This window comes from Scyliorhinus torazame, chromosome 12 (assembly GCF_047496885.1).
Source record: "Scyliorhinus torazame isolate Kashiwa2021f chromosome 12, sScyTor2.1, whole genome shotgun sequence".
Lineage (NCBI taxonomy): Eukaryota > Metazoa > Chordata > Chondrichthyes > Carcharhiniformes > Scyliorhinidae > Scyliorhinus > Scyliorhinus torazame.
In genome coordinates this window covers 174,194,436-174,206,733 of record NC_092718.1, presented here as the reverse complement: position 1 = coordinate 174,206,733, position 12,298 = coordinate 174,194,436, and the positions used below count along the sequence as shown (strand labels likewise).

Genomic DNA, 12,298 nt, shown 5'->3' with positions numbered 1-12,298 from the left:
AATTGCAGTGTTAATGTAAGTCATGATAGGTTCTCAGGAAGGTCAAGGTTACCTCTTGGCATAGCTGGCATTGGACTTTCTGTCAGTTGGTTCTTGTCAAAAATTGATCCATATGCCTTCTTCATATTACATCATCTCAGTTTTGTACAGTGCAGGAGACTGGTCCTGTCTGTGCTAAGATGGTGACAGGAGTCCACCTTGTGATATAGTTTATTGCCAAAACATCTTCACCCTGGCGAAAACACAACATTTCTCCTTGTTCTCCCGCCATATGCCCTGATCCTGCTGCTTTTCCCGACAATTTATTTTGCCTTGGGTGGTTTTAACAAATCGAATGCTGTGCGTGGTTGACATTTAACCATTAGTAATGCCAGTGAAACTTGGGTTGTTCTTCCAACCCATTTGTGACAGGGTGATAAGAACTGGACTAAATGTGTTGAAATCCTTTCGCCTTTGCGTCTTGCATGGATTCTTGAGGTATGAGCTGCAGTCCATTATCACTCGCGTGTTGTTCAGGGTAACTGAATCTGCTGCAGATTTCACTCAATCGCTCAATTGTTTTCTCCAATGACGTTGATTTTATGATGGCAACTTCATGCCATTTCAAGGGAGCATCAATTAGGGTGAGAAACACACGCCCCTCCAGTGGTCCAACTTAATCAATATATACCCATTGCCGGGCCTCTTCTGGCCATTTCCACAAATGCAAAGTGGCTCATGGCGGCAGGTTCCTTTTACACAAGACAAATATATTCCCGCCTTCTCGGTTTCGGCATTTACCCCCGACCACCAAAAATAGCTCCTTTACCACAGTGGCCTTCTTGTAATTGGTTTAATACGCATTTTTAAAATAATGGTGGAATGATAACTCTCACTCCCCAGAGGAGACAACCTGTCTGTACGGATAACTCAAGTCGTGGGGTAGAATATGGCTTTAACTGCAGCTTTGCTTCTGAAGTCTTGCCTCGAAGCACCATGTCCATAACGTCTGGCAGTACTGGATCATTTCTGGTATGCTTCTCCACCTGTCCTGCGGTTACAGGAATATTACCTACTTTCTCAACGTAGAAAATGTTTCTACACAAGCTATTTCGTAAGGATAGTCGGGTGGGTTCATCTGCATTCCTATGAAGGTTTGACTGATGATACTTGATAGTGTATGTATATGCTGACAAAAGCAATGTCCACCTCTGCATTCTGCTCGCTGCCAGTCATGGAATCCTGGTATGAGGTCCAAATATCATTCTTAATGGACGATGATTCGCACTGTTGCTTCACAGCGCCAGGGTCCCGGGTTCGATTCCCAGCTTAGGTCACTGTCTGTATGGGGTCTGCACATTCTCCCCGTGTCTGCGTGGGTTTCCTCCGGGTGCTCCGGTTTCCTCCCACAAGTCCCGAAAGACGTGCTGTTAGGTAATTTGGACATTCTGAATTCGCCCTCTGCATACCTGAACAGGTGTCGCAATGTGGCGACTAGGGACTTTCACAGTAACTTCATTGCAGTGTTAATATAAGCCTACTTGTGACAATAAAGGTTATTATTATTATTATAAGTGAATTTACTCCCATTGAGGAATTGGCAGAGCTGTTTTATTACTAAAATGAGTCCTAGGGCTTCTTTCTCGATATGCGCATAATTGCTTTCAGCTTTATTCAAGGTACTGGACATGAAGGCTTCTCTTCACCCATGGGCATTATGTGGAAAACAACCACCCAAGCCACATAAGGTGATGCACATGCTAGTTACAGGGGTAAATTTGGATCAAAATGTGTCAGGACTTCGGACTTGAGTAGTACCACTTTGACTTATATGAATGCTCTCTCACATTGATCCCCCCATTTCCATGTTTTATTTTGACACAGTAGATTGTGCAAGGGTTTTGGAATAGTTTCCAGATTAGGAATAAATCTTCTATCGTAATTTTGTAATCTTCAGAACGTTCGAAGTTGGTTGACATTTTGAGGTGCGGGTGCCTCAGTGATTTTCTACGACTTTCTTAGGCGTTTTATGCAGTCCTTTGGCATTGATGACATGACCAAGATATTCACATTTGTCTTTTCGGACTTAAAATCCATAACATCTCATCTTTGAAGTGCGGCATCTAGGTTGCTGAGATGTCTTTCCTCATTGTTCCCAATAACTAAGATGTCATCTAGGTACCATTTGACTCCATCTAATCCACTTAGATTTGGTCCATAGCTCGTTGGAACAACATTAGTGCTGAAGTGAAGCCAGATGGTAATCTTTTGTATCATAATTAACCCTTTGTGTGTCGCAATCATCAATAATTGATTATGGGTCTGGTTTAGCACAGTGGGCTAAATAGCTGGTTTGTAAAGCAGACCAAGGCAAACCAGCAGCGTGGGTTCAATTCCCATACCAGCCTCCCCAAACAGGCGCTGGAATGTGGCGACTAGGGGCTTTTCACAGTGACTTCATTTGAAGTCTACTTGTGACAAGAAGTGATTTTCATTCATTTCATTCCTTTCATTTCATCCATGTTCATCTGAAGGTATGCTTGACTGAGGTTGATTTTACTGAAGTATTGGCCTCCAGCCAACTCTTCGAATAGGTCATCAATAAGGGGTAGAGGTTACTGCTCTGCATACAGTTCAGCATTACAGTACAGTGACATATAAAATCTCCACACATGGATACCGATACGATGGATATGCTGTGATCGGCGTAGGTCAAATCACTCAAGTTAATGGATTCAAGAATGCCCAGCTATTCTAATTCTGCCTCTACCTTAGGTTTGATTGCGTACGGCACTGACCCAGCCTTCAAGCACCTCACCTGAATTTCTTCCTTGAGCTTCAGCTTTACTGAGATATCCTTCATGCTTCCCAGCTCACCGTTGAACACAATGGTATGTTTCTTCAAGGCTTTGGGTAGGCCTGATTCAGAATCTGTCATGAGATTTATCTCAGACAAATTTAAACTGGTCTTTTCCAGCCAAGTTCTTCCCAGTTGTACCAGATGATTTTCTTCGACTTCGTGCAAGGGCACAACTGCCACCTGTCCCTTTAATTGTACAATTTCATCAACATGACCCTTCAAGGGAACCACTTCTCTATTGTAGGTTTTTAACACTATCTTCAAGAGTTGCAGAACAATATGTTGGAGTTTTTCATGATGAAGAGTCTCTGGTACCGGTGAGATAGCTGCCCCTGTTTCTGCCTCGACCTTCACCGGGTGACCGTCCAGCATTGGGTTGACCCAATATCAGTTTGTTACACCAGCACTAGCTAAGACATTTAATGATAGTTCATCTTCAGACAGTGAGTGGACTTCCCTCTCAAGTTCTTTTTGTACCACATTGACATTTATTCCTTGTTTCAGCTTGCCATTTCTTTTATTTGGATATTGCCTCCTGCAACTTCTTCTGAAGCTTGTTTTTTTTCCAACAAATGTGTGCAATGTGGCCCTTTCTGCAACAATTTCTGCACCTGCTGTCTTTGCACGGACAATCTGCTGCTAAGTGCCTGGTCTTTGCACACCTATGGCAAGTGCGAGCCTGTGTTTGCATTTGAGTTACAGCCGACATCTAGTGAATTCTTTTTTAAAATTCATTTATAAGATGTGGGCATCGCTGGTTACGCCAGCATTTATTGCCCATCCAATTAAAGTTTCCCTTTAGAAGGTGGTGGTGAGATGCCTTCTTGAACCGTTGCAATCCGTGAGGCGTAGGAATACTCACTGTGTTGATAGGGAGGGTGTTCCAGGATTTTGACCCAGTGACAGGGAATGAACGGCGATATATTTCCAAGTCAGGGTGGTGAGTGACTTGGAAAGGAACCTCTAGGTGGTGGGGATCCCAGGTATCTGCTGCTCTTGTCCTTCTAGATGACAGTGGTCGTGGGTTTGGAAGGTGCTATCTAAGGAAACTTGGTGAGTTACTACAATGCATCTTGTAGATGGTACACGTGGCTTCCACTGTTCTTTGGTGGTGGAATGTTTGTGGACAGGGATAGCAATCAATCGGGCTACTTTATCCTGGATGGTGTCGAGTTTCTTGAGTGTGGTTGGAGCTGCACTCATCCAGGCAAGCAGAGAGCATTTCATCACACTCCAGACTTGGACCTTGTAGATGGTTGACAAGCTTTGGGGGGGTGTCAGGCGGTGAGTTATTTGCCGTAGGAGTCCGAGGTTTTGACCTACCCTGGTAGCCACAATATTAATGTGGCTAGTCTAATTCAGTTTCTGATCAATGGTAACCCCTAGGATGTTGATTGTGCGGGCTTCAGCGATGGTAATTCCATTGAATGTCACAGGCGGTGGTTAGGTCCTCTCTTGTAGGAGATAGTCATTGCCTGGCACTTGTGTGGCGCAAATGTAACTTGCCACTTGTCAGCCCAAGCCTGGATATTGTCCAGGTCTTGCTGTAATTGAACATGGACTGCTTCATTATCTGAGGAGTCGCAAATAGGACTGAACATTGTGCAGTAATCCGCAAACATCCCCACTTCTGACCTTATGATAGAAGGCAGATTAATGATGAAGCAGCTGAAAATGGTTGGTCCTGGGACACTACCCTGAGGAACTCTTGCAGTGATTGTCTGAAGCTGAGATGATTGACCTCCAACCACCACAACCATCTTCCTTCGTGCCAGGTATGACTCCAACCAGCGGAGAGTTTTTCCCCTGATTCTCCTTGACTTCAGTTTAGCTCGGGCTCCTTGATGTCCATTGCTGCCTTGACGTTAAGGGCAGTCACTCTCAACTCACCTCTAGCATTCAACTCTTTTGTCCATGTTTGAACCAAGGTTGTAATGTGGTCTGGAGCTGAGTGACCCTGGCGTATGTCAAACTGAGTGTCCGTGATCAGGTTTTTGCTGAGTAAGTGCCGCTTGATAGCACTGTTGATGACTCCTTCCATTACCTTGCTGATGATGGAGAGTAAACTGATAGGGTGTTAATTGGTTGTGTTGGATTTGTCCTGTTTCTTGTGTATAGAATCATAGAATCATAGAATTTACAGTGCAGAAGGAGGCCATTCGGCCCATCAAGTCTGCACCAGCTCTTGGAAAGAGCACCCTACCCAAGGTCAACACCTCCACCCTATCCCCATAACCCTGTAACCCCACCCAACACTAAGGGCAATTTTGGACACTAAGAGAAATTTATCATGGCCAATCCACCTAACCTGCACATCTTTGGACTGTGGGAGGAAACCGGAGCACCCGGAGGAAACCCACGCACACACGGTGAGGATGTGCAGACTCCGCACAGACAGTGACCCAAGCCGGAATCGAACCTGGGACCCTGGAGCTGTGAAGCAATTGTGCTATCCACAATGCTACCGTGCTGCCCCGGGCACACCTGGGCACACCTGGGCAATTTTCCACATTGCCGGGTAGGTGCCAGTGTTGTAGCTGTACTGGAACAGCTTGGCTAGGGGTGCGGCAAGTTCTGGAGCACAAGTCTTCAGCACTATTGCTGGAATATTGTCAGGGCCCATAGCCTTTGCAGTATCCAGTGAATTCAGCTGTTTTTTGATATCACGTGGAGTGAATCGTATTGGCTGAAGACTGACATTTATGATGCTGGGGACCTCTAGAGGAGACTGAGAAGGATCATCCACTTGGCACTTCTGGCTGAAGATTGTTGCGAGTGCCTCAGTCTTGTCTTGTGCTCAAACACAACAACTGAGTTTCTTTGGCTGCTAATTTCATGAATGCATCAACTCGCAAAGCTTTCTTTAAGATCAGGTTGCTTTTGGTTCACAACAGCTTTGGAATCACTTTGCTCCTTAAACCACAAACTATCTTCCATGTTTGATGGGCCGAAGTCACTGACAATTTGCATGCCTTGCACAACCCACCACAGGGGAACTTCCATTAGGGATCAACTTCGGCAGGACTGGAAGATCCTGCCAGCAGGAAGGGCCAGGAAGTCCCAACCAATGTTACTGATCTAGTAACCAGAAAACACAAGTTTAAATTCAACCCTGGTAGTTTGGAAATCTGAATTCTGTTGTTAAATATTGGGAAACAAAATTGGAAAAAAAGTACAGTAACCCAAATAGTTCATTAAAGTTCTTTAGGGCAAGAAACCTGCTGTTCTGAAGGAAACACTTGAATTTACTTTGCGCATTTCCTTCAGAACGCCTCAGAACAACAAGCAGTGATGCTCTCAGTTTTATCAAATCACAACAATGTAAAATGAGATTATTACCTCCTTGAGCAGAAATGGCAATATATGTTTGTGATCAAAATTCTCACATGTTGGTATTATAGGTAGCTCTGTTCTTTCCTCAGGTCCGAGTTGTGTCGAACAAGATTGTGATGATGCTCGGAGATACTGAAGCTTTGGACTTCAAATTCACTCAGATGCTAATGCAATGGGGCCAGTGGATTGATCATGATCTTAGTTTTACTGTTTTGTCTGGAACAGATGGTATTAACTGCGGCGAGACTTGTTCCAGGGAAGAGCCATGCTTCCCTATTGAGGTAAGAAGTGTCAGCATTCAAGGAACATATCTGTGCTCTACTTAGTTTATTCACTGTCAACTTTAAATACTTGGTCTGGTACAGTATGGCTTAAATTTAGAGAAATGTTCTCACTGTGGTTTGTTGTCCAATAGTATGGAACAGTCCAGTCTAGGGGTGTTTTAATGCAAGAAAATACAGTCCTGATGAGGCAGCAGTTGGACTCTGTACAAATCTCGCTCAATGTGGCAGGGTCAACTAATACATGGTGGCGTACATGTGGGTGACACAGTGGTTAGCACTGCTGCCTCACAGCGCCAGGGACCCAGGTTCGAATCCGACCTCAGGTGACTCTATTTGCACATTGTCCCCCTGTCTGCGTGGGCTTCCTCCGGGTGCTCCGGTTTCGTCCCAAATTCCAAAGATGGTTAGGTGGGATTACGAGGATGAGGTGGGAATGGGGGCCTAGATAGGGTGCTCTTTCAGAGGTTCGATGCAGACTCAATGGCCTCCTTCAGCGCTGCAGGGATTTTATGGTGCGGTGCTGCACACAATGCTTGACGAGCTGAGAAGAGAATATACCTGCATCAAGGGGCCATTTGTCTACTAATGGGGCAGCAAATTGACGTTATGGTTGCCTTGCTGTAGAAATGACTGGAGCAAAGCTGACTGACTATTCCAGTATCCAGTTTGGGGCTCTGTCACGGGGTGTCAGTCCTCCAAACAGGGGTGTGTGCCTTTTCAAGCAGTAGAGCCATTTGACTCGCCCAGAGCCAATGGGGACGGAGCGCGCGTACTTGAGGCAATCAGGTGCCAGAGCACAGACTTGGATAGGAGGATATCATCTGAGTAGGCTTGGGAATCGAGGGAACTAGACCTATGTTAGAGTTGTGATGTTCTGTACATAAAGTTCTTTTAATAAATCATTGTTTTGGTTATAAAATTCTCGCCTTGCACTAAAATGATACCTAATTTTCTAGCCGCTTGAGTTCAGACTCAAACTTCCCGTTTGAGGCATAGGAGGCAGGTTGTGCTCTGAAAAGCTTGGGCATGGTGTCTGGATCCACATCAAAATTTGCTTTAAGGCCCTGCACCTTGTCTAATTCATTTTGGAAAACCTGCTGACAGTTTTTGAGATGTCATGAAGGCCTCCTTCGTCAATCTGAAAGATCTCAAACCAATTTAACTTAACATGGTAGAGCCAATCCAGGCCCATCAAACGCTCTGCAACTCCATCGCCCCCCTTTCGATGCTTTCCATAGCCTGGTGACCTCAAATGCCTTCTTTAAGGTAATCTCTGCCTCTGCTGACAATTTATTTTTGTATGATTGTGGCGTTAACACCACAGACCAGCCTGTCCCTCAATATGTCGTTGAGCGCAGACCCCATCTCGCATTGTTCAGCCTTTTATTTTCTACAACTTACGAATGCTGCAATCGCCTCCCCTATTGCCCTTGTTGTCGAATTGAATTTGAATGAATTGAAATACTTTTTTGAGGTCCGCCGGCGAAATGATACCCCCGCACTAAATATTCAAACGTCGTCGACTTGATGTCATGATTGCGAGGTTTACAAAGGGCTTGGCCAGGCATGAGTGAGGCAGTTGAGGGGATCCCTCTGAGGTGCAGAGTAAGTATAGTCCTCGGGGAGGGGGGTATAGGTGCCTGCTCGAGCAGTGACAGGGGCAGGCCCTAGTGTGAGTCCCATGGCTGGGGCGGGGGGGTGGATGTGCGGGGGTGCTTTGATGTGTGGTGGGTGGGAGGAGAGCGGAGAATGAGGAGGGGGGATACCGGTGATTAATATCGGTGGTGGGGAAGGAGTATGTTAGTGATGAATGACGGTGGAGAGGGGTTATGCCAGCGATGAATGCTAGGGGAGGGGAAGAGTGGGAGAACCCCCAAGACCTCCATGATTGCATGCTGGGGGCCATTTGGCTGTAGTGCTCTTTAAATATGGTGCCCTGAGTTGTTTGGAGCTGGTTCCTGGCTCTATGTGACCCCGCCCTGCCAGAATCATAGATTATCATAGAATATACAGTGTAGAAGGAGGCCATTCGGCCCATCGGGTCCTAACCGGCTCTTGGAAAGAGCACCCTACCCAAGGTCAACACCTCCACCCTATCCCCATAACCCAGTAACCCCACCCAACACTAAGGGCAATTTTGGACACTAAGGGCAATTTATCATGGCCAATCCACCTAACCTGCACATCTTTGGACTGTGGGAGGAAACTGGAGCACCCGGAGGAAACCCACGCACACATGGGGAGGATGTGCAAACTCCGCACCGACAGTCACCCAAGCCGGAATCGAACCTGGGACCCTGGAGCTGTGAAGCAATTGTGCTATTGACAGTGCTACCGTGATGGCATAAACCATGCCCACTCATTTTCTTTTTATTATTATAGAATTTACAGTGCAGAAGGAGGCCATTCGGCCCATCGAGTCTGCACCGGCTCTTGGAAAGAGCACCTTACCCAAGGTCAACATCTCCACCCTATCCCCATAACCCAGTATCCCCACCCAACACTAAGGGCAATTTAGCATGGCCAATCCACCTAACCTGCACATCTTTGGACTGTGGGAGGAAACCGGAGCACCCGGAGGAAACCCACGCACACACGGGGAGGATGTGCAGACTCCGCACAGACAGTGACCCAAGCCGGAATTGAACCTGGGACCCTGGAGCTGTGAAGCAATTGTGCTATCCACAATGCTACCGTGCCGCCCCAACTTGTACCACCAGCTAATGCGAGCAGCTTTTTTTCTCTTTGCCTTAAATCTATCATAATCTTGTACACCGTCATCAAATCCCCTTTGAACCTCCTTTGCTTCAAGCAGAACAAAAATCTCCAGGAGGGGCTGGGTTTTCCAGTCCTTCCAGCTGGCAGGATTTTCCAGTCCTGCTGAAGGAAGAAAGAGAACCAGCCCTCACTTTGTCATTTGTACTAATGTGCACCACAATTTCCTGCTCACTCCCTTTCCCCTGCAGAATATTCGGCAATCTCATGGGGATTGTCCATTATGAGGGATGTAGCATCCCATGCCAGGTTGAGAATGGCACACAACCTTATGACTCCTGCTCGTCCTGCCCCTTCTCTCTCTACTACTTCCCACCTCATCCGGACCTCTCACTGGCTGTGGGGTAATCGCCTCCCAAAAGGTGCAATGCAGGAAATGCTCAGCCCCCTCTCCCCACCCCAATGACCATCTCCACCAAGATAGAATCTAACAAACGTTGCTTGACATTCAATGACATTAACATCACTGAATCCCCTGCTGAATTCAACATTCTGGTCGTTACAAACTGACCAGAAATTGAAATGGAAACTAGCCATGGAAATACTGTGGCTACCAGAGCAGGTCGTGACTCATGCGAACATATGAACTAGGAGCAGAAGTAGGCAACTCGGCCCCTCGAGCCTGCTCCGCCATTCAATAAGATCGTGTCTGATCTGATTGTACCTTCAACCCCATATTCCTGCATTCCATCAATAACCTTTCACCCCCTTGTTACTCAACAATCTATCTGGCTCTGCCTTACAAATATTCAGAGACTCTGCTCACACTGCCTTTTGAGGAAGAAAGTTCCAGAGACTCAGAACCATCTGAGAGAAAAGAAAATCGCCACCTCTGTCGTGAATAAGCGATAAATGCTAACTTTCTAATAGCTTTCCTAATTACTTGCTGTAACTGCCTACCAGCCTTTTGCGATTCATGCACTCAGACATCCCAAAGCCTGTCCACCATCTACTAGGCACAAGTCAATTGTGTAATGGAATACTCTCCACTTGTCTGGTTGAGTGCAGCTCTAACAACACTCAAGAAACTTGACACCATCCAGGACAATGCAGCCCATTTGATTGGTACCTTTTCCACAAACATTCAATCCCTCCACCACCGACAACAGTGGCAGCCATGTGCACCATCTACAAGATGCGCTGCAACAACTCGCCAAGGTTCCTAAGGCAGCCCTTTCCAAACCCACGACTGCAACCATCTCAAAGGACAAGGGCAGCAGACACATGGGAACACCACCAACAGGAGGTTCCCCTCCAAGACACTCACCATCTTGACTTGAAAATATATCGCTGTTCTTTCACTATCGCTGAGTCAAAATCCTGGAACTCCCTCTCTAACAGCAATGTGGGTGTACCTACACCATATGGACTGTGGTGGTTCAAGAAGGAAGCTCGCCACCACCGTCTCAAGGGCAGTCAGAAATAGGCAATAAATGCTGGCCTAACCAACGACGCCCACACCCTGTAAATACATTTTAGAACAAAGATGGAGTTTAATTGAGACGTAATATATTTTGGGAGCAGAACAATGACATGAAAGGTTGTCGGTGAAAAAAATCACAGAGTAGTTGTGATCATCGGTCGATAACTCCTTAAAAAAGTCAAAGGCACATTGGATTTTATAAATAGAGGCAGTCGAAGAACAAAGTGTGTTATTTTTTTCTAATTCATTCTTCAGTTGCAGATGTCACTGGCATGGCCTGAAGTTATGCCCAACATTAGTGCCTGGTGGTGGTATTTGGTCTTCCTCTTAAACTGCTGCTTTCTGTGTGATGAAGGGATTCCTACAGTGCCATTAGTTAGGGAGTTCCAGGATGTGGCAGTGGGGGGGAATTTTAGTGAGAGCAACCACACCATGGTAAGGTTCAAGTTTGTTATGGACAAGGAAAAAGGTGACCTGCAAAAGACGGTTTTGGATTGCGGCAAGGCAGATTTCACTAAAATAAGGCAGGATCTGTCCAAAGTTGACTGGGAACAGCTTCTTTTGGGAAAATCTCCAGCAGAGCAGTGGAGTGCATTCAAAAAGGATATGGGGAGAGTACAGGCCCAACATGTTCCCTATAGGGGGAAATGTAGGAGCAATAAATTCAGGGAACCCTGGATGTCCAGGGCAGTCCAGGACTGGATAAGGAGGAAGAGAAAAGCTTTTGGTAAGTCCAAATGACGAAATTAAACTGCAGCCCCAGAGGAATATAGGATGTTCAAAAAGAAACTTATGAAAGCAATTAGAAGAGCAATAAGGAGACATGAAAAGGGACTGGCGAATAAGATTATGGAGAACCCTAAGATATTCTATAAATACATTAAGGGGAAGAGCTTAATCAGGGAAAGAATAGAACCTATTAGAGACCAAAGGGACAATCTGTGTGAGAAGCCGCAGAACATTGCTATGGTGCTAATTGAATACTTGTCATCGTTCTTCACTCAGGAGAAGGAGGAGATAGGTACAGAATTCAGGAAGTGGGACTGCGAGGACCTTGAGCCGTTTGACATAGGAAGCGAGGAGGTATTGGAAGCTTTTAAACAAATCCCCAGGCCCGGATGAATTGCATCCCAGGCTGCTGTGGGAAGCGAGGCAGGAAATTGCAGGGGCTCTGACATAAGTTTTTAATTCCTCTCTGGCTAAGGGGGAAGTTCCAGAGGACTGGAGAACAGCTAACATTATTCACTTGTCAAGAAGCATGGTAGAGATAAAGCAGGGAATTACAGATCGGTCTCACGTCAATGGTCAGGAAATTATTGGAGAAAATGACTTAATTTCCACTTGGAAAGGCATGGGTTGATTAGGGATAGTCAGCATGGCTTAGTCAGAGGGAGGTCATGCCTAACAAACTTGATAGAATTTTTTGATAAAGTGACTGAGTGTGTGGATGAAGGAACTGCAATTGATGAGGTTTATATGGATTTTAGCAAAGCCTTTGATAAGGTCCCACCTGGGAGACTGGTTGAGAAGGTTGAAGCACATGGAATTCAAGTAAACTTGTTGAGATGGATCTGAAAGTGGCTTAGTAATAGGAGACAGAGGGTGGTGGTAGAAGGCTGTTTGAAGAACTGGAGGCCGGTGTCC

General features: G+C 45.9%; 1 protein-coding gene across 1 annotated transcript in view; it reads left to right on the top strand.

The window, feature by feature from the left end:
- Window positions 1–12,298, top strand: part of LOC140387114 (eosinophil peroxidase-like) — a 221,004-nt gene that overhangs the window by 112,526 nt on the left and 96,180 nt on the right. Inside the window, exon 7 of the mRNA XM_072470125.1 lies at window positions 6,262–6,453. Coding sequence (XP_072326226.1) covers window positions 6,262–6,453 — 192 coding nt within the window. The remainder of the gene's footprint in view (window positions 1–6,261; window positions 6,454–12,298) is intronic.